The sequence below is a fragment of the Saimiri boliviensis genome, chromosome 2 (genome assembly GCF_048565385.1).
Source record: "Saimiri boliviensis isolate mSaiBol1 chromosome 2, mSaiBol1.pri, whole genome shotgun sequence".
NCBI classification, from domain to species: Eukaryota; Metazoa; Chordata; class Mammalia; order Primates; family Cebidae; genus Saimiri; species Saimiri boliviensis.
Window position 1 is genome coordinate 75216896 of NC_133450.1, and position 27673 is coordinate 75244568.

General features: G+C 40.8%; 1 protein-coding gene and 1 long non-coding RNA gene across 3 annotated transcripts in view; one reads left to right on the plus strand and one right to left on the minus strand.

Moving 5' to 3' along the window:
* LOC141583595 (uncharacterized) overlaps nt 1–12956 on the minus strand; it is a 48865-nt gene extending 35909 nt beyond the window's left edge. The window contains exons 1-2 of the long non-coding RNA XR_012516259.1: nt 12790–12956; nt 8514–8632 (exon numbers count right to left, since the gene is read on the minus strand). This is a non-coding gene — a long non-coding RNA (uncharacterized LOC141583595). The remainder of the gene's footprint in view (nt 1–8513; nt 8633–12789) is intronic.
* CYP19A1 (cytochrome P450 family 19 subfamily A member 1) overlaps nt 1–25680 on the plus strand; it is an 88130-nt gene extending 62450 nt beyond the window's left edge. For both annotated transcript variants that reach the window (XM_074393603.1, XM_003928853.3), the window contains exons 4-10: nt 7640–7794; nt 12728–12904; nt 16601–16715; nt 19456–19570; nt 20034–20196; nt 22638–22879; nt 24139–25680. In XM_074393603.1, the coding sequence (XP_074249704.1) occupies nt 7640–7794; nt 12728–12904; nt 16601–16715; nt 19456–19570; nt 20034–20196; nt 22638–22879; nt 24139–24387 (1216 nt within the window). In that variant the 3' untranslated portion in view covers nt 24388–25680. The remainder of the gene's footprint in view (nt 1–7639; nt 7795–12727; nt 12905–16600; nt 16716–19455; nt 19571–20033; nt 20197–22637; nt 22880–24138) is intronic.
* The last annotated feature ends 1993 nt before the right edge of the window (nt 25681–27673 follow it).

Consider the following 27673-nt stretch of genomic DNA (forward strand, 5'->3'; position numbering starts at 1 on the left):
GCCCCACCCTGACCTACTATGAGACAGTCTGGGGTAGGACACACAATCTGTGTTTTTTTGTTTTTGTTTTTGTTTTTTTTTTTTGAGACAGAGTTTCGCTCCTGTCGCCCGGGCTGGAGTGCAATGGCACGATCTCAGCTCACTGCAACCTCCGCCTCCTGGGTTCAAGCGATTTTCCTGCCTCAGCCTCCTGAGTAGCTGGGATTACAGGAATATGCCACTATGCCTGGCTAATTTTGTATTTTTAGTAGAGACAGGGTTTCTCCATGTTGGTCAGGCTGGTCTTGAACTCCTGACCTTAGGTGATCTACATGCAGGTGATTGTGCTGCACACCTGAGTTTGAGAACCACTGCTCTAAGAACTAGATCATAATTAATTACTTTATTTACTTCTCCTGGTCTATTAGGCTGTAGTCAGCCAAACTGAAGTAAGTATATGTTTTTGATATGTTCTCATTTTAAAAATCAGTACTTGAGTCACTCTTACAACTGGCTACGGTCTCACAAATATCCTGGAAGCGCTGGTATTTGGGTTTGGGGGTAGGGACATTTGCTGTTGCTCTTTCATTTCTCCCTATAGCCACCTGCCTTCCAGCTCTCCCCAGCCCAGAGTCTGCTTTCCCCAACACTTCTTTCCCTCAGCAGACAGGTGAGGTGACCACCAGATATTTATCTAGAAGCATATCTACCTGCAGTCCAAGATCTAGCACAGTGCCTCTGACCCTGGCTGTACCTTAGAGCCACCCAGGGAGCTTTTCAAAGCCCCACTGCCCAGACCATACCCCTACTTTTAGTTCAGAACCTCTCGGGGTAGGACCCAGGCATCTGTAGTGTTTAATAATCCCCAGGCAATCCCAGGTACCGCTGAGTTTGAGAACATTCCATCTAGAGGGGGTGGAGTAGGAAGCTCCCGGGGCAGGAGGGGGTGAGGGGAACAATGATGCAGGTTTGGTTTTGTCTTATGCTAAGATGGAGGAGGTGTGAGACTAGAAATGGAGTAAGGAATGATGGACTTGAGAAAGGACCACAGTACCCAGAAAGAAATCATTTTGAGATACTAGATATTTTGATGCTAGATTCTTAGGTCTCCAGCAAAATTCCCCAAATTTCCAAAGACAATTCCTGAAAGTGGTTGTTTCTTACAGTGGGGGTGGCATCTGACCACTCCGCTTGTCTTAATTCAGAAAGTGACTCCAACAACCCCCACCAAGTCAGGGCTGGTGCACACCGAGAGGCAGCCATAACCCATCCACCCTACCCCCAGCTCTTCTAGTTCTTTCTTTGTTCTGCCCTCTCAGGCTTTTCACTTGTCAGAGTCTTTGTGTTCTCCTTAATTGCCTCAGAGCAGCTCAATTTTGCTGTTAAAGGCTGAGCTCCCCTCGGGAATAGGACATGTTTTTCCCCATCTTCTTTCCTTGCCTGCTCTTCAAGTCTCTTCCAGAACTCCCCGTACCTCTTGAAAAGATCCCATTGGACCTCAGAAAGATTTTTATTTTTATTTGAATAGTTTGCCAGATTTTTTTTCTTTAGAAAAGTTTGAGGTCTATAGTCATTACAATTGTGTAGAAATTACGGTGCAACTTTTCCTCTAGCTTTGTCCCAAAGCAGCAGGGGCTGCAGAACTTCAGGGGAGAAATCAGGCATGTGTGCTGCTGAGATGCTGCCTGTGCCACTGGGCGCCTTGGAGGTACAGTCTGTCTGGTGAGCTATAGATGATGTGTGCAGTGTTCCCCCAGGCAGCTACCCAGGCAGCTGTGCTCTAACTTAATGAGAGTCTGTAGGTGCTGCATATGACACTATATGTCCACTATATGTCCCTAGATTGCTTTTTGTCATGAATACAAAAAAAAAGTAGCACTCATAAAGGGAAATTAGCAATTAGCATGCTAATCTAGGTTATATTTGCATATCTGTCAGCAAGTAACATACTAATTAGGGTTATTTTTTACACCTGTCTTGATGTGCAAATTTACACATCATTTACAGGGGTTTCCTTCATTTATTCTTTGAACATATATTTACTGAGAATGTATTATATATTAAGCACTGAATAATTCTAAGTTATGATAGTCATTACTGGCTCTCCATTCATCCATTAAATATTTATTGAAAACTTGCTATGTATAGCAGGTATTGTTCTAAGCTCTGGGAATGCAGCAGTAAACAAACCAGCCAAAATTCCTTACTCTCATGGAGCAATATGTTGTTAACTATCTCAACAAGAAATGAGTAAAGTATATAGTGTATCAGCAGGGTGACCAATTGTTTCAGTTTGCCTGGGACCAGGGTATTTCCGGGATGTGGGACTTTCAGTGCTGAAACTGGCATAGTCCTGGGCAAACCAGGATAGTTGACACTATTATCAGGCAGAGAGGTGTTACATAGAAAGAGAGTAGGGAACGAAGATGGGGGAGGACCAGTTGTGGAGACGCAGGTGTGACTGTAAATAGGTGGTTCAGGCAGCCCTCACTGAGAAGATAGCATTTAAATAAAGACCTAAAGGAAATGAGCAAGTAGCCCATGCAGAGACCTGGAGGAAAAGCATTCTAGACATAAGGAACAGCAAGAGCCTGAGTGGAAGAATACTGGAGATGAGTATTTACCAGCAAATCATGTCAGGCCTTGCAGGCCATTTTAACAACTCTGGCTTTTACCCACTGTGAGAAAGGAAGCCATTGAAGACTTTGAGCAGAGGAGTGACACATGACTCATTTATGTTTCAGCAAAATCATTCTGGCTGCTCTGTTGAGAACAGGTGCAAGAGGACAAGGGATGGGGGCAGAGAGACCAGTTAGGCAAGAGGTGACGCTGGCTGGTCCAGGGGGTAGCAGTAGAGATGACAAGAGATGAGGGAAACTTCAGGACATATTTTGAAGGCAAAACCAACAGACTTCCTGACAGATTGGATGTAAGGTGTGAGAGAAAAAATAAAGAGTTAAAGTGCTGTCCAGTTTTACCTTGAATGGAGACATCGAGTCCTGAGATAGGTGGAGCAGGTCTTGGAGGAGGAAGGATCAGGGTTCCATTCCAGACACATTAGATTTGACGTGCCCAGTCGACACTTGAGTGAGATGATGAGTAGAGAGGACTGAACCTTGAAACCCTCGAGTGTAAATAGGTCAGAAACTAGCAAGAGACTGAGAAGGAGCAGCCAGACTGAGAAGAGAGAACCAGGAAGTGTGAGGTCTGAAAGCTAGGTGAAGAATGCGTATCAGGGAGTGGGAAATTGTGAACCATGTCAAATACCACTGATGGGGCAAGGGGATGCATCGAGATTTCAGTACTGCATTTAGCAACAGGGAGGTCACAGGTGACCTTGACGGGAGCAGTTCCAATGGACTGATGGGGGCAAAAGTCTGACCAGAAAAGAGAATAGGGGGAGAAGAATCAGAAGCAGCAAATGTAGACAAGTCTTCCAATGAGTTTGCCATAAAGGAGGCAGGAAATAGGACAGTAGCTGAGAGGAATGTGTGGGCAAATGAGTTTTGATTTTTAAAACAGGAGAAATCACAGCATATGAGTTGTAGAGGGGGATGGTCAATTACGAAGGAAAATCACATGATTGTTGATGAAAGAGAAAGAAAGGATGTGCAAGGTGAGGTGCGAAGAGGTCCCTGGGGACAAGTGAATGGGTTGGCCTTGATTAGGGACATGGAATTTCCATAGTAATTGGAGGGAAGGTGGAATATATAGGCACAGGTCCTGGTCGTTGGGGCTTGTGGAGATGTTCTTGTAGTTGCTTCCATTTTTTCTGGAAAATAGGAGAAGTCTTCAGCTGGAGCTGAGTGGGGAGAATATAATAGTCATCTAGAAGAGTGAGAAAGTGAATGGGCTGGGGATATGCAGTAGAACTGCCAGCGGCACTAAGAGCCCACTTGAATTTAACCAAGAACCTGTCAGCAGGCGGGTGTGGGCTCATGCACACACATGCATGCACACATGGTTTTTCTTTTTTTCCCAACCGAATCCAACTGCCAGGTGCAAACATAGAATAGGCTAAGAATTGGATTTGGCTGGAGTTGTTGTCTTACCAGGCAACCATGACAAAGTAACAAGAGGGTCAAGGGAGTTGAGGATTCAGGGAAGGGTATTCTAACTTTAATGATCGACGATAATTTTTCCCAATTTTCTATTAAGAAAATTATCAAATGAATAGGAAAATTGAAAAAGCATCCCCCCACCACACTTTTCCCCCTATGAGACGGACTTTTTGAAGAAACCAGGTCAGTTATAAGACATCCCACATTCTGAATTTCTCTCACTGTTTCATCCTGGAGTCATTTACTGTATTCATCTATTCCCTATATTTCTTATAAACGGAAAATTGGGTCTAAAGACTCGGTTAGATTCAGGTTGCACATTTTTGCAGTAACGCTTCAGTAGTACTAGGAACTTCATATCACATCACATCGGAAGATGAGAAACGGATTGTCCCACTAGCACTGATGTTAAATTTGATCACTTGGTTAGGTGATTACAGTAAGATTCCTCTTTTATAAAGACTGTTTATCTCTTATAGTCACCTAGAATTTAAGCTGGGTAAGTGAGCATATTAGAGCAGTGAAGGACAGTGAAAAGGTGATAGGGTTTATGGAACAGAATAGTCTTTCATGAGGCAAGTGTTCTTAAATGTTTGTCACCAGCCAGGTGCGGTGGCTCGTACCTATAATGCCAGCACTTTGGGAGGTGAAGGTGGGCAGATTACTTGAGGTCAGGAGTTTGAGACCAGCCTGGCAAACATGGTGAAACCCCGTCAGTACTAAAAATACACAAAAAAATCAGCCGGGCATGGTGGTGGGCACCTGTAATCTCAGCTATTCAGGAGGCTGTGGCACAAGAATTGTGTGAACCTGGGAGTTGAAGGTTGCAGTTAGCTGAGATTGCACCACTGCATTCCAGCCTGGGTGACAGAAATTCTGTCTCAAAACAACAACAAAAAAATGGCACCAATTATTTCATTAATTGCCTCCGTATCACTGTTAAACCTGCCCACAAGTGTGTGAATTGTTTAAACCCAGAACTCAGGTGGCTTCCTCCTCATCACCTACGAGCTTACTCTCTGGCTACTTTTCATTTTGAATAGACAATAGGTTTGCCATCTTTGGAGGTGTCTTTTGCCCTCAGTCACTCTTAATGAGGAATAATGACCCTAGTGACCAGACACCCAACACTATGCACTGTCCCTTCTGAGATTGGGGACTCAGTTGGACTCTCCCCAGTGGTAAGAAATCCTCTCTCTCCCAAATAATCAGTATAACACGCTTCCAGCAGTGTTGCTGGCTGGCCCACAAGCCAGAGCCAGGCCTGTCTCGACTGCCCAGAGGAGCTCTGGACTGGGGTCTAAGCTTAGCTCATCACTGACCTTCTCTTCTTCACTTTTCTGATTTACTCTGGTTAGATAAATCCAGCTTACTTTTAGTAAACGACCTTGTTTTAAACTGCTGTTCTGTAGCCAGTCATCCATCCCCTTGCTTTATCACTTCTACCTGATTAGCTTTGTCCCTTGACAAGTCTGAGCTTTGGATTCAAAATATCTGAGACTTTGGCGCCCCCTAAAGGACACATGAATTTTAGTTTGGCTTTTTATTATTAATAATTAGCAAACATTTACTTGGGTTTGTTTTATGTTTGGAGTTTCTTATTCTCGTCTAAAAATTGATTAGCAAGTTTTTAAATGAAATGGACAGGGCAATATGATTAATACAGGAGGCAAAAGCCCTAGGGTCAGAGCAGAAAAATGGTGTTCTGCTTGTCCTCTGAGTGCTTAAAATTTTTAGATATGAGTTTGTGAACAAAGAATATACAAATTAATTACTTTCTGCTTTAATTATAGAATGATGGAGGGGAAGGTAAATAAAGCTAGAGTTTTCAAATGTTTTAATTCATAACAATTTATTTCCTTCCTATGGCATAATTTTTCTATAGATGACAAAATTGAATCATTAGACAAATTAATTCCCTAGAATACAAATGGAAGCCTCTGGATTTTTATTTTTGTTTTTGTTGCTAGGGAGAGGCAAACATGTCCAAAATTTAGGATTATTTGATGAATATTATCTGGAATCAGATCAAAAGAATATTTAATAGTGTTTTGATTTGAAAATAGAGGGTTTTTTTCCTGAAATAAATGTCGAGTAAATAAGGTATTTATATAATAATAACCCTGCTTTTTTTTCTTTTTTTTTTTTTTTTTGAGACAGGACCTTGCTCTGTCACCCAGGCTGGAGTGCAGTGGCATGATCATGGCTCACTGCAGCCTCAACATCCAGGGCTCAAGCTATCCTCCTGCCTCAGCCCCCCAAGTAGCTGGGACTACAGGCACACACTACCATGCCCAGCTAGATTTTTGTATTTCATATAATAATGATTCTATTCTGACTTCTTGACACTACCATGATTTCAGGGACTTACTTTTAAAGCTTAAATAGGACTGTGGAACATATCTCAGATGTGAGAACTGGATTAATACTGAGCCCACAACCTAATCCATTAAACCAGAGCAGCACATTTTTGTCCTAGAGTCCTCTGGGAATGTATTTCAGCAGGCATTAACTGAACAACCTCACTAAGGCAAAGGTATCCTTTTATGAGCCAAGTGTCAACTAGCAGAGGGAGGAGGCAAGAGTCTCTCCAACCTGTCTGAGAACCAGTTGCAGATATTATAGTAACCACATCTAATCTTTGAGGGCTATAGGTTCTGAAACCCTCCATAATAGGAGAATTTGCAGTTGTGAAACAAAATTTCAGGAGATCAGAGGGGAAGGAGGACCAAAGCTGCAATGAATACACGAAAATTTGTATAAATATTAAGTTCACCAAGAAAGTAACAACATCTGAAATCAAGATAATACCAATGACATCTTACGCATCTTGAATTTACACAATTGAGCATTGTGCAAACTGCACTATCTCATGACTCATTACATCTTTTATCATGGGAGAACCCTGTGACCCTGGAGACTTTGATGAGTCATGATGGAATGCGGAGCCCCAGAATAGCTTCCTTTACTATCATAGTGAACTTGGCATGCCAGCCCAGCTAGGCCCTGGCCAAGCTCAGGGCTAGAAGTGCCCAAGGAGATGTTTTTCAAGCCCTGAATGACACTCCACTGGAGGGAACAGGCCTGATTAGAGACTGGAGTTGAGTGGTACTAGGCAAAACTGCTAGTTCTTCCAAACTGGGAAAACAAGACTTCAGTCATTCCACAAACTTCCAGTTCTGTGGCTCACTCTTGTAGTGGGTGGCATTTTCCGGAGTGAGGCTGGAGGCTCTTCTGGCTCTCATGATATGGAGGGTTCAGCTTTTTAACACCCTTGCAGCTCTGACTCCAGTAGTGGGACATATTTTGGCGAAGTTAGAGAAGAAAGAGAAATAAGGAATGGTATGTGGGTATGTGTGTGTGTGTTCTGTCTTTTGTGATGTTCAAACAGGGAGTCAGTAGGTAGAAATAGTTCAACTGGAGAAGGATGTTCTCATGCTAACAGAAGTGCTTATTCAACCTGAATACTTGAAATCATGCACATTGCCTTTGGAGCAACATGAATTTGCTAAGAGAGCTACCTCCTAATCAAAATGTATCACCATGAGTGATACATTTTGACCCTTAAAAATTGACACCAAGGTTTCCTTTCTCTTCAGGTCCTCAAGTATGTTCCATGTAATGAAGCACAATCATTACAGCTCTCGATTCGGCAGCAAACTTGGGCTGCAGTGCATTGGTATGCATGAGAAAGGCATCATATTTAACAACAATCCAGATCTCTGGAAAACAACTCGGCCCCTCTTTATGAAAGGTAAGCAGGTACTTAGCTATAACCTTCTTTTTTGGCTATGAATGTGCCTTTTTTGAAATTGTATTTTATTTTTTAAAAAATATTTATTTATTTATTGAGAATGGGGTCTGACTCTGTCACCCAGGCCAGAGCGAAGTGGCACGACCTTGGCTCACTGTAATCTCTGCCTCCCAGGCTCAGGTGATCCTCCCACCTCAACTTCCCAAGGAGTTGGGACTACAGGTTTTCACCACACCTGGCTAGGTTTTGTATTTTTTTGTAGAGTTGGGGTTTTGCCACATTTGAGATCAGGCTGGTCTCGAACTGCTAGTCTCAAACAATCAACCTGCCTCAGCCTCTCAAAGTGCTGGGATTACAGGCGTGAGCCACCATGCCCAGTCTGAAATCATATTTTGAATTCTACTGCATCACAGCTTTCAAATAATAAAGGTGGAAGAGCTAACATACATTATACCTTTACTCTATAGTAGCCATGGTTCTAAACACTTGATATTTTTATCCCATGGCAGCCCCGTGTGGTAAATGTTATCATCTACAATTGACAGAAAATGAAGGCATAAAGAGGTTAAGTCACTTGCCCAAGATCCAACCATTAGTAAATGATGACCTAGAATATAACCCCAAAGCCTGTAATTTTTAATCACTGCAAATTCTTTTCTTCTTATTGATGTGCAAAGCAATTTTATGGGCATAAAAAAGAGATGAAGCTATATACTTACAGTCATTTAATTTCAGTTACGAATTTAGCATGTCACCCATATGTTTCATTTAAACATGGCCAAACAATGTGTTTGCTGAGTCCTTGACTGACAGCCCAGATGATTTAGCAGAAAGGAATCTGTGAATGAAATTAGATAATTTTAGAACTGAGAAGGACCATATATGTTGTCTCAACTAGCCTCTAATTTTAATAGCTGAGGAAATAAAGTCCCAAAGAAGTTATGATTTTCACCCAGGCAAAATAGGGAATAATGGATGAGCTGAGACCCAGTTGCAAGCCTCCTTATCCAGTGATTTTTCCCCTTTACCTCATCATGCTGGAAACAGAACTGTTGGGGAATACACGTGAATAACGCTTGACGTTACTATCAAGCATCAAGAAAGATAATCATGCCCTGGAAACATCAGTGATAGAATCTGGGGCTAGATGATTTTTGGTCTGGCCCTGTCTATGCACAGCCTTCCCTCCAGCACCTCGTGCTGTGAACCTAGCTAGCCGCCTTCTGTGTGACTGCTAAGATAGGAAGAGCTATGCCAGGACCTAGGCCCCCTGGTTGTTGAGCCCAGACTTCAGAGCTGCCCCTCACTAAGACTCATAACAACTCTTGCTTCAGGCCCCAGTGTATCACTTTCCTATTGCTGCTGTAACAAATTGCCACAAACTAAATGGCTTAAAATAACACATTTATCTCACAGTTCTGTAGGTCAGAAGTCTTGACATGGATCTCAATGAGCTGAAAATCAAGGCACAGGCAAGGCTATGTCCCTTTCTGGGGGCTCTAGGAGAGACTCTTTCTTTGTCTTTTCCAGTTCTAGAGGCCACCCACATTCCTTTGCTTGTGGACCTTTCCTCCAGCTTCAAAGCCAGCAACAGTGGGTTGAGTCCTTTTCATGTTACGTCTCTCGGACCCACCTTCTGTCATCCCATCTCTCTCTGGCTTTGACCTCAGCTGGGAAAAGTTCTTTGCTTTTAAGAACTCATGATTACGTTTGGTCTACCTGTTCTCAAGGTCCTTAACCTTAGTCATATTTTCCAAATCCCCTTTTTCATGTAAGGTAACATATTAGTAGGTTCTGGGGATTATGACCTAGACAAATTTAGGGTGCTGTTATTCTGCCTATCACTCATGTTGGGGGAGATAAATCTCCTTATATCTTGTAAAACTATGGCATGCATTAATGGAAAAAGTATAGGACTCAGTATTACAGGTTATAGGTTCGAGTCTCAGAACTGCTACTTGCTAGCTATGTGACCTTAAGCAAGTCACTTTGCCTTTCTGAATTTCAGTTCTCCTATCTAAAAAAGGTGACAAACATTGTAAAACTTGCACTCTAGGGCTACTGTGAAGAACAAATGAAATAATGCTGTCAGATCCCATAGAAATGTACATTTGACTTTTTCACTGGGCTCAGGTGTATTAGGAATATGTGAACTAGTATTTAGTAATAGTTAATTTTACATACCAATATCCTCCAGGCTGACATGCAAGAGCTAGTTAAAAGAATCTCTAAGTTCATTCGTTTAACAAATTACTGTTCTCATCATTAAACTCGGTCAAGATACAGTTACAAAAAAGATGCCGTTCCTGACCTCAAGGAACTTTTAATGGGGGAGTTGGGGTTGAATTAGGAAGGGGCAGCTCAGCACATCACCAAATACCACCCTAGGTGATGGTAATGCTGGCAGTGTGCACGGAGTGATGCCAAGTACAGAAGGACAGGGCCTCTAAAGCACACTGAGGGGCAAGGGAGACTTTTCAGAGGAATGCATGCTTATAATGAGTTTTAAATGAAGGTAGAAGCTAATTAAGAAAACAAAGGACAAACATTCTAGGAGTAAAGAACAGGATATTCAAAGGCACAGATGAATAGATAGACTTGACACATCCAGGGACCTGTCAGTAAGCCCTTGTGCCCGGTGCAGACACATTCAGGGATGTGGTCAAGGGGAGGGCAGGGCCGGATCACCAGAGACCTCTCAGTTAAGGCGAAGAATTGAGCTTATCTCAAAAGCCGTGGAGAATCACTAAAGATTTTAAGCAGAATGACATGAACATATATGCATATTATAAAAATCCCTCTGGTAGCAGAGTAAATGACTAATTGGAAGGAAGCAGGACTGTGAGCAGTGAGAACATTTAGGAGCTACTGCAGGGGTGCAGAAAGGGTGGAGGGGAGGCTGTAGGTTCAAGAGATGTCGAAAGGGTAGACCCTACAGTAGTAGACCCTACAGTACTTGGAAATTAGGCAAAACATCTTTGTGACTTTTTTTTAGAGAGCCTTCTATATGGAAGGTCAGGGTTTCTACAAAAAGTGCTACACAACTGGACCCAAATTCATAATGCCAAAAAATAGGGGGCGAATTGCTTATTGGAAAGTTCACTGTGATGTCTGACATTTCTGTGATCAATGGGAGTCCTAGGCATTTTTCAATGAATCTCCTCTTAGACTCCCTGTTGGTTTTCCTGATATAGTAGAAAGTCTGACACAAGTTTTGGTATCTAAATCAGTAACATTAATTAAAGTATTGACTTACTGGGTGAGTCTGTAGGGAAATAGTTAAGTGCAACTTAGGCAATGGCCCATCTTGGGAGGTGGGGAAGGGTGGGGCGAGGGGTGAAGAAATAGCATGTTCTTCCCAAAACTGCCAAGAAGTGTGTCCATGTTGATAGTACTTGCTGATTGCTTGCCCAATTTTCTTTTGACTGGGTAGATTCAATACTTTTTAGCACAGTTTAAAAATTAAATCATATCTATATCATACCACTACCTATAAGCAATGTAATTACATTTTTGCCTGTTAAGTTTGGCATGTGGCTTCAAACTTTTAAACGTAGAGGCAAATCATGCATTGGCCTGGGAAAAATCCACAAGCGACATTCTAAGTCAACCATTCCACACAAAGCATTGAGCCATTTGTCCTGCTTGCTGAAGTGGCAGTCACCCAGAGAACAGCATCCTGGCCTTTCACATCTGCCAAGTCCTTCCTATGGTCAGAAAGCCTGTTCCTACCACAGCCTTCCTTCCAAGATGTATGGAAATCTTAAAAGTCTAGGACCAGTCCTCAGGCTTCCTCAGGCTTCCTTTCTTATTTGCAAAGTATACCTTTAGGCATGGGGGTTGTGTGTGTGTGTGTGTGTGTGTGTGTGTGTGTGTGTGTGTGTGAGAGAGAGAGAGAGAGAGAGAGAGAGAGGATAGTCTTCTTCTGGAGTGACATCTACAAAATTTCCCAGCATTTTTCATCCCATTTCAAAGACTGACGTTAATAGCAAATCTGAATAATAAAAGACTTAAAAAAAAAAAAGAGATTACTCCTAAAAGAAGCTTAAAGAAACTTAAGACATAGAGAGAAAGGGGCACTTTAAGGGTTAAACCCTTCTGTGTAGGCCACCTACCATCAGGACCCACAAGCCACTGCTCAGATGATCAGGAACAGGGCAAGAGTGAGATCAAAACCAGTTTATTCTGTTTTCATTCATTCATTCATTCCTCTATGGAAATAATATGTATGAGGGCCCCATGGACCATTAGCTTGAAGTGCAATGCTAATGAGCTGCTTTCACTGTCCTTAGAGAGCCCTCTGTTCAGTGAGCGAAGACCGGTAAGCAAGCAAGGAATTGCTTAGCTGCCATGCCACTGGTTGAGTAGAATAAACCTGGAAGTAGTTCGAAGAGAAATCAAAACTCAGAGAAGGGTACTTTGGGGGATTTATAGGACTAGTCTTTTACACTTAAACAGGAAGCACCTTAGATCAAATAGGATCCAATTTGACCAGTTTTGCAGTAATATCCTGCCACCTGTTGAAACACAAAATAAATATGACCCTAGGCAAATCCAAATCATCTTTAGAGGGAAATGTATGCAATAAATATGAAATATTACTGATTTGTGATTTATGACCACAAGTATGAAATGTATTTGCAATCTCATAAATAACTGGGTAGAGCATGAAGAAAAGTTTAATTTTTAATAGTTTGTTTAAATTAACACTTATCCCTACTTTCCTTCAACTCATCATTCTTAACCATAGGATACATGCTTACGGAAAATTAAGAGACCACACAAAATCATAAGAAAAGATTATGAAAATTTCTACCCAATTATTAAATTAAAAATTGTGAACAATTAAGGTCCAACATAAAAAGCCAAAATGGCCTGATGTGTGTGTGCCCTGGAGTTCATGATGCCTGATTCTCTGATGTGTACCTTGCAGCTCTGTCAGGCCCTGGCCTTGTTCGCATGGTCACAGTCTGTGCTGAATCCCTCAACACGCACCTGGACAGGTTGGAGGAGGTGACCAATGAGTCAGGCTTCGTCGATGTGTTGACCCTCCTGCGGTGCGTCATGCTGGACACCTCTAACATGCTCTTCTTGAGGATCCCTTTGGACGGTACTGAAATTTTCACTCTTGCATCTGGACCTTCTGTCCTTTATTGAACAAGGGGCTAGGAGAGATAGCAGACCAAAGGAATCATATGTCATTTTCTACATTGCTCTTGTTTAAACATTTCTAAGTGCTCCTGGGTTTTCTTCCCTGGTGTTTCTGCTTTGTTCACGCATAAAATATAAATTTCCCTAAAGTAGGAGCCAGCATCTATTTCTTTTGTATCTCTCCTCATTGCTCTAGGAAATAGAGTTCTACCCACAGTTGAAACTTAACAAATGTGATTAGTCCATTTAGTTATTACTATATCCTATTACTAATCAACTTGATATATTTAACCATTTCCAACTGTTGTTTTGAGCATGATATATACATACATATATACATATACATACATACACATATATACACGCTCCTCCCTCAAAGCTACCAAACATGAAAACATTGTGCCTATAAAATAAAAATGTCAATACTGCTAGTGACACTGATGCTGATGGAAATTATGATATTAGCTGCCGTTAACATAGTATCTAATGTGTGTGCCAAACAGTATTAAAAATTGCTGTATATACATGTTTGCCATTTATTATTTATAACCTTAACAAGAGGTCTCACTCAAAAGGCTACTTTCCCCACTATGATATAGAAATGAATATCAAAACATGTGCATGCTCATGTCACACTCATAGAATTTGATTTTATTTTGGCAGGATTAAACCAATTTGCAACTGCCAGAATTTCAGCTAGTTCTTGAAAAGTTGTGCCATTGTGCAAAAGTTCTTGAATTCTTTGATAACTTTTTAACCTAATGATCAAATACCTGACAGGAATGGAATGGACTTATACCTAATTGTTTTACACTGTTTTCTATGGGTTACATTTTTCATTGCCATTGTGACCTTTATCCACACACTAACTCTGTAAAATGAATTCACTATTCTGATTTTGTACTCATCTATAAGGGATTCTGACAGATTCTGACTTGTAGTAGTTTACCTGGAAAGTATAGGAATTAAAAAATTGGCATTCTTTCTAATATATCTTTTTTGTTTTTTTCTTAGAGTCATTTATATTATGTACTACTCTTAAAGAATGTTTTAGTCTCCATTTCAGTAATCTGTGCATAAGGTTACTAATATGCGTACACAAAGAAAAATTCAAAAGCCCATTCAGGTATCTTTTAGAACATTATTTACCACTAAATATTTATATAGTTGACATAATGCTTACTATAATAATAGAATGGTAATAGAGTTTTTTTTACTTCTTATTCATAAGCATTGGCCTTATATTGCCTCAAGAGGAGTAGAATTTATTAAACAAGATTCCTAAATCCATAACTCGTATTGTGACTTCATACATTTTGTAACCCTAATAGTGACTATCCCCTAAAAACCTATAAATCCCCCAAATCACTCTACTGATTTTTTAAAAATGTGCATGCTACTCTACCATCACCAAAAAGCAAACAATCATTTGAGTAGTTTGGTGGTTGCCAGAGGGCAGGAAGGGTAGTAGGGAGAGAAGAGATGAAGAGAAGTTGATTCATGGGTACAAAAATATAGGTAGATAGAAGAAACAAGATCTAGTGTTAGATAAATCAGTGTAGTGAAGAAAATAAACAATAATCTATGTATAACCAAACACTAGTAGAGAATAATTTGAATGTTCTTAGCATAAAGAAAAGATAAATGTTTAAGGTGATGAATATCCTCATTACTCTGATTTGGTTATTACACATTATACAAATGTATAAAAATATTACATGTACCTCTAAATATGTATATCTATTACATATCAATAAAAAAGTAATCACTAGGATTAATTCCATTCTTCTGTTGACATTAAGTGTGTACAACTCAATGTGACTTTTCCTGAATTAGCTTACACCAGTGTTCGTTGATTCATACATTCATTTATCAAATGTTTATTTATTGCCTATTTTATGCCAGGCACTGTTCTAGGTTCTGGGGACATAATAGTCAACTAGACAGATAAAGTTCTTGCCTTCAAGGGATTCACATTCCAGTGGGAGATGTGTACAGAAAAAAAATCTAATAACATATTAGGCAATGTTAAGTGCCTTGAAGGAAAAATGAAGCAGGGCAAGAGGATAGGAAGTGTGAAGGAGAGCGACAGTGGGCATGGGCATGGATGTCATGGTGAGGTGGTCAGGAAAGGCCTCTGCAGAGAAGACGTTTGGCCATAGCTCAAATTTGTTGAGGCCACAAGCCACAGGTAGATACGAGGGAAGGACACTTGAGGCAGAGGAACAATGCATAGTTTTAACATTTGCCCCAACCAACTGACCTGGAACACATGCTACCTGGTATACCACACTTGGACACATAGACAAGCTATAAGCCCTCCCTATTGACTCATCTCTCATACTCCAACTACTCCATACAAGAGCTGTAGAAACTTCATCTGACGGCCATTTGGATGGGAGCCCTCAATCACTTGAAGAATTTTTAGTCAAACTATCTCACCTGATCTCTTTTCAGGCAGGGACGCCTGTTCCTACAGACATCACTTCTAAAGTGAGACGCATATATTTTACAAGTCCAGGCTCCCTGGTCCCCCTCTAGCTTTGCTCATTAGGAAGGATCATGTAAAAGGAATTGTAAATCTCTCCATTCATTTTTGGATCCAGACTGTGATGCCAGCAAACCTGTGCAACCCACAGTTACATAATCCCTTTTCACAGGGGTCCATGGTGAACTCTCAATTTGCCTAAGGGACCCAGTGCAAGAAAGAGAAAAGGACATGGTCCTGAGGTCAGACAGAACCAGCTCCAGCCTCAGGGCCTGCCCGTCAGCCACACTGGCTGTGTGGTTTTGGGCAAGCTTCTGAATTTCTATGAATTACAATTTCTTCAACTGCAAAAGGATGACACCACAATGGCCATGGCAAGATTGTAAAGATTAAATTAAAAATCTCTTTCACAAAGCGCCTAGCACGATGACTAGTATTCAGCAGTTGAAAATAAATATCTGTTCTGTATATTAGCTGGTATAATTTGAAAAAGCAAGGGTTTTCTTTCCTCTAGTATTCAATTTAATTAAAGATCATTTATTGAGAGCTGATTGTACAGGAGGCTTAGGACAAGACATTGAAGAACACAAGATGAATTCTACACTCTGGACTGAGTTTAAATAACTATGAAAGCTATGTGATGAGTGCTATAGGGAAAAGTGAACAAAGCACCATGAGAACACGATTAGAAGCTATTAAGTGTGTACTCCAGGTAAACTGTCCACTTCATGGCTCTGCTTACCTGACACCAAATGACATTAAAATGTGGTTATTAGCCACCTACCAGGCTCTGCTTTTTGCCCTCTCAGTTACCAGAGTGATGGCCATATCAGCCATAGTTACTAGTTCCATTTGTCCAGAGAAACAGGAGCGAGTTGGAAGCACAGCCCAAGGAGGATATGTGAGATTCTAGGCTGAAAACTTGAAAACACAAACTTGAAAACTGGCGACTCATTGCCAACATGGATGGCAAGGAGAAAAAATCAGAGCTTGATTTGTCCTGTAGTATTCACGTGGCTAAAGCCCCTACTGAAGATGGAACCTTGCTTAGCTTAGAAACTTAGCCTGTTAGGACAATCTATAGGGAATGTTTTCTGCACAGAGCACCCCTCTTAGGCTCACATTTTGCTCAACTGCTTTCTTGTGTGTGTGGTTTTTTTCCTACAGAAAGTGCCATCGTGTTTAAAATCCAAGGTTATTTTGATGCATGGCAAGCTCTCCTCATCAAACCAGACATCTTCTTTAAGATTTCTTGGCTATACAAAAAGTATGAGAAGTCTGTGTAAGTAATACAACTTTGGAAGATTTATGAGTACAATTGGATTGGTTTTTTACCCTTGAGTCTTCGCTGTTTTTCTTCATGTCATTGGTAACTTTTCTGCTCTCTAGAGCCCACAAGGGAGCTGTTGGTTAAGTTTCCGATGAAACACTTTTTACAGCAGTTTGGCTGCATTTGGCCAGACCAGAGAGTAAAAGCCTTTGGCGGGGCAGCTTCTCAGCAAGGGGGCTGAGAATGTGGTCTGGGAGCTTCAGCTTGGGAACTAGTACACGCCAGTGTATTTTGAGTTGAAGAGAGGGGTTGACTGATCCTGTCATTAATATCTGTCAAAATTCTCTTTGCACATCTGAAAAACTGGAACCACAGAATCCATTTATAGTTGTGTTATTTTTGAATGAATTTAACATAATTCAACTTGTAAGAACTGACAATAGTCTCAATAGAATTTTTTCATAATGAATATAGTTAACTTCATTAAAAAGTGTGTGGGTTTTTAAAATTATGTATCTTGTGTTTTGAGGGTCCTGAAATTGTCATTAAATGGCTTTGTTTTGGTCTTAGAATCATCCAGCAGAAAACTAGACAAATGCCCAGTGGCCTACAGACTAATCAATGGGTTTGTAGAGTACAAGTAGCCAGTCAGTAAACACTGCTACCTCTAACCACCAGTAAAGAGCCTATGGAATCTAGAAGCAGAAAGCCATACTTTGTATCCTGTTTCTAATGGCCTTGCGAAGTTATTCAAAATAAGATATAACCTTTCTTCTAGAGTGGGGGCATAAGTTAATGAGATCATGTAAGTAAGGCAATTAGCAAACAGCATGGCATATAATAGGCACGAAATATGTTAGTTTCTCCCTTCCCTGTGTTCATATCTTCCTCAGATGTTCCTAACCATCTCAAGTTCTCCATCTCTAAATGAACCCAAGCTTGTCTGAAGATGTAACTTTATTCTACTTGTGGATTTTGAAATGCATTAATATTAGTTTCTAGAGAAGAAGCCAACTTGATATTGTTTTGTTTATTCTCTCGTGGTTGATGAGTACTAGGTGAATGTTTTAGACACTTGGTTCTTTACACATTTCATTTCCACCAGAGCTTATTGTGACTTGAAAAAAAAAATAGATAAAAGATGCATCTCTTTACTGTAATCAGAGTTGGTGGCAGTGGTAGTGGTCTGAAGAGTTCATTATATAGCTCTTAGTCATTAGTTTAGCCTTGGCCTTGGGCAATGGACCCATAGAAACTTATTGTGTGAGTCTGTATAAGGGTTTCTCTGAGGTTTCTGCAGTTTCATCAAGGAACTTTCTATGAATTTAGAGGCTAGAGGCATTCCAACACCTCCTAGACCATTTGGGGCTAGTGCTCAGATAGGAATGCTATGACCATTCTCAGCCTACTAGGAAGAGGGCACCACGGCCCAACTGAATGAATATCTGTTTTTTGTATATAGGAGATGCTCAGCAAACATTTGATGAATGCATGCATCAGTAGGGTATTTCAGTGTATAGGTGAACATGTCACTTAGAATTTGAAAGATTATTGTACATTTAACATAGTACAGAACATTGTTCCCTGGGATGAGTGAATAAAACGCTGAGAATGAACACATACACTGAAGGACAGAGACAAGAAAAATTGAATTTAGATTCAAGGTGACCTTATTTTTCATCTAGTCTGGTCCCTTCACTTTAAAAGGATGTAGGGCCTAGAGATTTAAAGTAGCTTACATAGAAAGAGAACAACCTGAACTGGGACCTGACCCCACCCCATCCAGGTATTATTTCAACACACTGCCAAGATGCATATAAATTTTTATGCAGCTAGTTATTCATTCAACATATATTTACTTAGTGTGTATAATGTGGCAGAAACTAATGAGGCATGAGAACAAATATCAAGAAAAATACCTAGTCACTGGAGTTTACTGTTTAGAACAGGAATCTCAAACTCCACAGTCTTTAGGGCTAGGCAAATAAAAGCAGGCTATGAGGGCCGGGAGCAGTGACTCATGCCTGTAATCCCAGCACTTTGGGAGGCTGAGGCAGGCGGATCACCTGAGGTCAGGAGTTTGAGACCAACTCGATCAATGTGGTGAAACCCTGTCTTTACTAAAAATACAAAAAATGAGCTGTGTGTGGCGGCGGGCACCTGTAATCCCAGCTACTCAGGAGGATGAGGCAGGAGAATACCTTGAACCCAGGAGGCAGACGCTGCCGTGAGCTGAGATCATGACACTGCACTCTAGCCTGGGCAATACATTGAGACTTTGTCTCAATTTCGGGAAAAAAAAAAAAAAAGAAAAGAAAAAAAAAGCAGGCTATGGGAATGTAAGACAAGGAAATTAAGGTAACCGTGGCAAACTGAAGAGCATATGACAGCATTCACGGGTTTGTTTTCATTTCTTAATTTAAACTTTGTGCCCACCAAATCAGAAATTGAAAAACATTGTTAGATTTACCCTTTTGGTATCAGTTTTTAACCCTTAGCTAGAAGTCACAGCCTTGATTTTGCTACCAGTATCCTAAACAGAACTCTTGGCTAACTGGCACCTTAACATGAAGTATAAGGTCTACATAATTTAAGGGTATTTATGAAGAAATAAAACAGTAATTCACTTACTCATAAGCACCAATGAATTCAATTAAAGCAGATCGTTTTACCTAAACACGTGGCAAATAAATCTGTTTCGCTAGATGTCTAAACTGAGTACAAACAGACTATATTTTGACTTTTTTTCCAGCAAGGATTTGAAAGATGCCATAGAAGTTCTGATGGCAGAAAAAAGACGCAGGATTTCCACAGAAGAGAAACTGGAAGAACATATAGACTTTGCCACTGAGTTGATTTTAGCCGAGGTATTGACCTGAACTAACCATAATTCCCATGCCACATATGTTATAGCTGTGTAGAAGTGTGTAAAGATTACCTTTTGTAACTGTTGCGTATTTCTGCTTTTAAATACTTTCTCTAGAAGTTTTGTAATCCCAATCCAAAAAACCCACACATTAGATCTTTCAGTCAGACCTTTAAGATTGAAACATTCTAGTAAGACTGACTGCTAAGATTGTGACTCCTCTGTGTCACAGTATAAAATATGAAAACAAGGTGGGGGAGCCCGAAGACACTATATACATAGACAATCAGCCTCATTGTACATCTTTCAGCTGAAGATTGTCATGTAGAATGTCCACGCTCAATCACAGAGACATGTGGTTTTTATTACTTCATTTTGCTGAGACTGTTGATCGTTGTCACCTCCCCTCATTTTTGAAACTCTGATCCATTTTTCCAAATTTTTCCCATCTTCCAATTGTTCAGAAACGTGGTGACCTGACAAGAGAGAATGTGAACCAGTGCATGTTGGAAATGCTGATTGCAGCTCCTGACACCATGTCTGTCTCTCTGTTCTTCATGCTATTCCTGATTGCAAAGCACCCTAATGTGGAAGAGGCAATAATGAAGGAAATCCAGACTGTTGTTGGTAAGAATTTATCAAATAAATAATACAGCTTAAAAAACCATTTCTTCTGAATGGTTTTTCTTGTGCCCTAAGAATCTAATATCAAACACAAATTTTTTTAAATAATCTACTCCAAACAATATAGCAAGACATTCTGTCACAGTTGATTATACCAGATAGACTGAAAAGATAGTTCTTTCCGTATTTTTAATCATAAAAATAATACATGCTCATTGGAAGGAATTTAAACCACAGAGTGACGTGCAAAGCAGTAAGAGACATTCCCCACAGTCCCTTCTACTCTCCTCTCTAGCCTCATCCCCACTCTCCAATGGCAACCACTGTTAATAGTTTGCTGTGTGTTTGTTAAGATCTTTTTCTATGTGCCCACAAACACATACTTATGATTGGATTTGTCTATTTTACAAAAACATGGGATCATATACAATGTTCTGCCTACCCTGTCAGTTACAAGACTTCTGCATCTCCCAGGGAAATGATCATCTATCATTTATAGCAGTGTTTCTGGGCTTCAAGCAGCCCATTCACAAATGAACTTCCAGTCTGTGGCAGAAGAAAGAGGCGAGGATGACAGCAAAGACAGGGGAGGGATAACATTTCCTTCTCCACTCCAATGCAGTAATGCTGGCCCCTTCCTTTCCCCTGCCCTCTCCTCCTCTGCAGGGGAGCTCCCAGGACCACACTCAGGTCTTCCCCAATTCTACCTCTTCATTGTGCTGCCTCAGCTTCAGTTTCATCCTGCTCCACTCTTCTACAGAAACAATGCCACCTTTGAAAGAAATCAAACTTGCTTTTTGGGAGAAAGCAGAATTCCTCATTTGATATTTCCTTCACATGAGTAATCTTTTAGGAACATATTTCTTACAGGTGTGAAGAGGTATCACAGAATGAAGATTTCCCTCTCTTTGCACAGTCCCTGCAAAACAAGTTATTTGCTTGTAGAAGGGCCTCATCTTTTTCCAACCATTGGAGTGCTGCTTGAAATGGTTAAACATAAGGTGAAATTTCATCAAAGGGTTAAATATGTGAGAGAAGGAATCTGCAGATGCCTCACACAGGTGGAAAGATTCCTGGCTAGGTAGATAGCAATGAGCCAGAATAACATCTGGACTCCAAATTTCAGAATGTTTTCTCAAGTGCCTCCTATCAGGTTCTCAGGTTCTGTGCCAGGTGCAGGGCTATAGCCTTGAACAAGCCAACACCATCGCTGCATTCATGTGCTCATGGGCTGGTGAGAAAAAGAAAACAAGCTCAATAGAGAGAGAGAGAAGGAGGGAGTTTATAAGCCTTTAATACACATTGAATACATTTATTTGAGAGGTGAAATGTGCGTGTACAAGTTGCTGTTCCCCGACACTTCAAAAAGCCTCTGCAAAGATGGAAAAGCAGCAGAGCCATCTGCAAACATCCATGCTCCCTCCTGTGTGCTACACACAGGCTCTGTAACTACTTCCTAGTGAGCACCTTTGGTCACCTTCTCCATCATCTTCCTTCCTACTTCCCCACCCCAGATATACAGACCCCATTACCCTTGAGTGTGCCAAGGGGAAGGGCCATGAGAGTACTCTGACCAAACTAGACCTTTCCTCAGTGGCTTGGTTGTACAGGAGACAGGGCTGCCTCAGGACCCTGGGCTATTTTTGATTCTGCAAAAGTGGCATCTCTGAAGCTTTGTCATGTCTGGGAGTAATCTGAGCCCCTTTGACCAGTGTCAGGCCAATCACCACCTCACCCAGGGCTGATCTGAGGCACCTATTTTGTTGTGGGGGAGAAGAATGTCCTTGTCACTCTACTGCAGAAGATCTTCTTGATGAGAGGCGGGTGAACGATCAGTGACATGTATGAGCAGATGACTGCACAGGTAATCAGAGGAGAATGTTTCATTGAAATGGATCAAATCTGCCATCTGACTTTGACTCCGCAGCAGCCTGTGCATCATCTCTGGGATGGCTGTGGTGCCAGTTTGCTCACAAGTGAAGAGAGGAAATGAATGTTCCCTATAATTTAGAGCAGGGAACAAAAACTCAAAGGTTTCAGAAAGCAGGCAGATAAGATGAATGCTTGAAGCAGATTGGGTGTGTTCTAGACGGAACTGCAGGACGTACGCCCCCTCTAAACAGATAATTGGCCACTCAGCATCAGCCCGTTTATTGCTATGTGGGAATGTAAGTTCAGCGTCACCAAGTTTTCTGGATATTCAGGCTTTTCTATAAAATCTTCCAGTTTTCAAGGGAATTGGCTTCCTATCTGAATTTTTATAAAACATTCTATGGACCAAGCATAACATATTTGGCTCTGGTTGCTGGTGTGCATTAGAATTAGAGCCATCATTTTTTTTTTAACCAAGAGCAAACTGTTCCATGGAAAAAGTAGGAGCTTTAATGCCAATCACAGGTGGAAACTAACATTACCTTCTTTATCCCTTTTTTCTGTTTTCAAAGGTGAGAGAGACATAAAGATTGATGACATACAAAAATTAAAAGTGGTGGAAAACTTCATTTATGAGAGTATGCGGTACCAGCCTGTTGTGGACTTGGTCATGCGCAAAGCCTTAGAAGATGATGTAATCGATGGCTACCCAGTGAAAAAGGGGACAAACATTATCCTGAATATTGGAAGGATGCATAGACTCGAGTTTTTCCCCAAACCCAATGAATTTACACTTGAAAATTTTGCAAAGAATGTAAGAGCCCTTCCTTAAAACTGAGCGTGCCACTCTTGAAAATGTCAGCGTTAAATCCTCTCTGGTTCTCTGTGTTTGCACCATAAACGTTTCATTTTTCTTACTTGTTCCCCTCTGCCACCTCACCAGGAGCACATAAGTCCCCTAGCTTGGAGCAGGGCTCCCGTACTCATCCTCAAGCCAAGGATTCTGGGTCTCCAGCTCTAAGAAGTATCTGCATAGTGGCCACAAAATAGGTGAAAAAACCAGGCCCTTAATTTGCTTAAAATTAGGTGATTTTTGTTTAACTCAACCAACCTACTTTTCCATTTAAACTTTGTCATCATGTCATCATATTCAGCTATAGCACCATCTGAGGAAAGTCCATTACTGCTTCAGATGGAAATCAAATGAGACCAAAAGATTTGGTTTTTGCAAAGTGCCTTTGGTTTATCAAATGGCCCCATGAATAGCAGGTCCCATTCTAAACAGGTCTTACTAATTAGAAGAGAGTCAGTTTTTCTTTTTCTATGATTGATGTGTACTAGATATTCCACTTTCATTATGTCAAAGTTTAGGCAATATGTTTTTCAATCTGAATTAAATAAGCAGTTTCCTAAGTGCCTTTTTTCAATTTGCATATGGTGTAGAAACATGATGCTAATTAATTCAGTATGCTAATTAATCTTGTTTCTACATAGGCAATCCAGATAATGCCATGTAAATCAGTCAACTGGTCAACAAAAATTTATTGAACATCTACTATATGCCAGGCAGTAAGTCCAGATGTGGACAAGACAGATGTGGTCCTCATTAATTTTCTACATAACTAAAAATAGTTCGATGATTAGCACTGAGTAGGCCAGGAATCTACATCTTTGCTTGCTTTCATCTCTTATTTGGTACCACATAAAAATGATCTTTGCCTGAGTGACTTGTAAAACAATAGTAAATCTGTGTCTATTCCACAGAACTACCTGATTATTCTAAAACTGGCTGTAATGAGATTATTTGCATTGCTCTATACCAGCACATGAAAGGCCAAACTGGGGACTCTTTGAGGTTAGGTCTGCCTGTGTTGGATCACAAGGGATGAATCAAACAGGACAGAGAAGGGGCTTATTTGAGTTCCAGTTGTTCATCTGAGGGGGCAGGGGACATTGTGGCTGATATCCCAAAACAGAGTGTTCTGAACGACCAATATTTTCAGAATGAATCCAACAGAGATTGAATGACTCTAGCCTTTAATATTCTGGCTAACTGTCTGATCATTTCCACAGGTTCCTTATAGGTACTTTCAGCCATTTGGTTTTGGGCCCCGTGCCTGTGCAGGAAAGTACATCGCCATGGTGATGATGAAATCCATTCTCGTTACGCTTCTGAGAAGATTCCACGTGAAGACATTGGGAGGACAGTGTGTTGAGAGCCTACAGAAGACAAATGACTTGGCCTTGCACCCAGATCACACTAAAAGCATGCTGGAAATGATTTTTACCCCAAGAAACTCAGGCAGGTGCCTGGAACACTAAAGAGGCTGGTCAGTACCTACTCTGAAGCATTTCTCATTTCACATACAAATCATCCATCCTTTCCAATAGTGTCATCCTTACAGTGAAAACTCAGTGACCCATGGCATTTTATAGGCATACCTCCTGTGGGTTGTCAGCAAGCTGGGTGCTATTGGTCATCTGCTCCTATTCACACCAGAGAACCAGATCACAGGAGAAAAGGCAGAGGCCAAGAGTTTGAGGGAGAAATAGTCAGTGAAGAAACTGTATTCTTAAAGGCCCGATTCCACCAAAAGTGCTTTGAGAAGGATGGGCCTTCATTAGCAAAACGTATGTCTGGTTCCCCACTAGAGCTCTACTGCCTCACCCCAAGGACATTTTTATGTCTGGGGCAGAAACACTCAAGTTGATTAGAAAGACCAGGCCAATGTCAGGGTACCTGTGGTCAAACACACATGCTATTGTGAATTAAAGTACTTTAATTTTGTTTTCTGTGGGAGTGGGACAGCAACATTCATACTCTTTGAAGAAATGCTTACAAATTCAGCATTTAACCCTTCCTGTGATTAAGCCCAATTAACTCCTGTTTGTGCACATATGATCTGTCTGTGGCAAAAGTTAAATCAGAGGAAATTATTTCCCAGTCTGTCAATTTATGCCTCAGCCACTTGCCTGTGTTCCAATTCATTGTATTACCTGTAGATGCAGGTAATTCAAGCTAATTTAGTAATAGCCTGGGTTAAGTATAATTAGGACCCTGTGTCTGCTGTAGAAAAAAAGTCACATGATATACTTCAAATTCAAATAAAAATCCTTTTGGCATTTTCCATTGTTGCTTAACTCAATTAGTGTGGCTAACCAAGATATCACTGTAAATGTGGCATTGATTTACTCTCACCATAGCTTCAGTGATTGGGAGAGAAAAAGTCCTCCACATCTGTATCTAATTCTACAACCCGGCGGGCTCAAACTTCTGAGTGCTCCTCTCCTCCCCTTATCCTTCTCCCTCGACATTTTCTCCCTCTTTCTTCCCTTGACTCCAAAATCCAAGAGCAACAGATCCATAGAGAACATGGTCAGAGTAGAATCTCTGCAGTATTTTTTAATCCTACCTCAACTGTAACTGTTACCTGAGAGATTTAACGTTATCTAGTTCATTGAATCATAATTGTATGTGGTCATGGATAAAATGCACACCTTGGAATTAGTTTTCTAAAGGAAATCAGATGAATGGATTAACTTTCCAAACACCACTTTACTTGTGTTATATAGTCAATATGACTATCTCTACTGAATGTCATTGAAAAACTGAAAAATGAAACTTATTTACAAATAGGTAAATATTTGCCATTAAATCCATTGCCATCCCATTTAACTATTCTTTTCATCCTACTGTTTAGTAATAAGGCAACAGCTGAGTATAAAATGAGAGTGTAATCTCCCTGAAAGCAGGAGCTACTTTCTTTCTTTTGTAATCCATCTCCATCCCTATCTCCCCATCCTGTCTCCCTGTATTCACTCCCAAGCTCAGTTCTGAATACACTTTTCTGCTCAGAGATATACCCAACTGATGCAGAAACCAAGTAAAGAGGTAGGTATTCCAAGAATTTAAGAATGGACACCAGTAAAGAATAAAATGTTTATTGAACTTGAAATTATTTGGATCATCAATATGGCCTAAAAATATATGGACTCCAGGCACGGTGGCTCACACCTGTAATCCCAGCACTCTGGGAGGCCAAGGCAGGCAGATCATGAGGTCAAGAGATCAAGACCATGCTGGCCAACATGGTGAAACCCTGTCTCTACTAAAAATACAAAAATTAGCTGGGCATGATGGCATGTGCCTGTAGTCCCAGCTACTTGGGAGGCTGAGGCAGAAGAATTGCTTGAATCCAGAAGGCAGAGGTTGCAGTGAGCCAAGATCATGCCACTGCACTCCAGCCTAGGGACAGAGCAAGACTCCATCTTGAAAATAAAATAATTATATATATATATGGACTTACACAGATGTATTCAGGTACACAGGCATAGTCCAAATATATATATATATCTGAATACATCTGTAGATCTGTAGTCAGGTCTAGACTATCATTCAAATACTTTAGACCCCTGAAAGCAAGAAGCAAGGCCAGGATTTGAGATTTAACATGTCCAAGTTAATTCACTTGAAAAATAGTAGCACTCTGTTTATATTGCCTCTGGCTGGAGCTGCATGGTGGAAGAAGCCCAACTTTGATCCGTGTACATCACCCATCCAATACTCTTGGGACATTTATGTGTATTTTGCCTGTATATATATGTAGCGAAGATCTATGTCTACACAGTCAAAGTGAAAGTTTGGTATAATTTTACTAGGTAACTATTTTGCAGATATAAAAATATGCTGGGGGAAAACTGAGATTGGAGGGGTGGGGGTGGGAATGAGGGATATGGGGGAGGGACAGGAAGAGGGGAAGTGTTGGTTTGAATGATCCAAGCAACCTCTCCCAGAATCAAATTACCTATGTAGTTGTTTAACTTTTCACTCGGTTTGGCCTGTATAGACAAACCCCATATGTTTATAAAGCCTTGGCCTTTGAATTTTGGAATACCATTGGCTTTTCAGTAGGCTGATAAACACATATTTGAAAATGCTATTATCTCTTCAGAATTCTGCCTCATTGTTAAGTGCTTAACTGTCACTCTTGAATGTGCAATGTGCTGTGGATTCCATTTTCACCAGTTCTCAAAGAACTGAAATGTGTACATTATCAGTGAAATGCATGCATATAAGGACTCCATCATTATCAAATTGTAAGGACAATTGTACCCTTCTATATCCTCTGGTGTACTAGACACCCCCATGCCTTGATTGAGATCCCATGTTCTCCTCTCAAGTGGAAATAATCACATCCGGCAAGCTCTCTCATTATTGAGAAACACCGCTTGGAAATTGCCACTTTTTATTCCTAAGCAGTACCCTTCACTGTTCATAGTGCTAATATTCCACAAAAGCATGTGCCATTGGCCCACTGAAGAATGACTGGACCCTTTTCAATCTATCAGCTGTGCTCTGGGATGGAACCTCTCACCTGTTCTTGCTGAAAGACATACTAAATTAAACCTTGTGAAAGTCGTAAGTCAAATGGAGCGTTTGAGGCTTTCAGTTGCTCTTAGCTCAAAAAACAAAGTCAAGGGCTTAACCCTTCAGGGCTCAACCCTGTTTCAGCTCCCTCATTTCCTTTTTGCAGCTTTTAGCAGGTATTGGCCTATTCTAGGAAGTCAAAGACCATAACCCTGTTTCTACCAGGTCAACAAGACAATG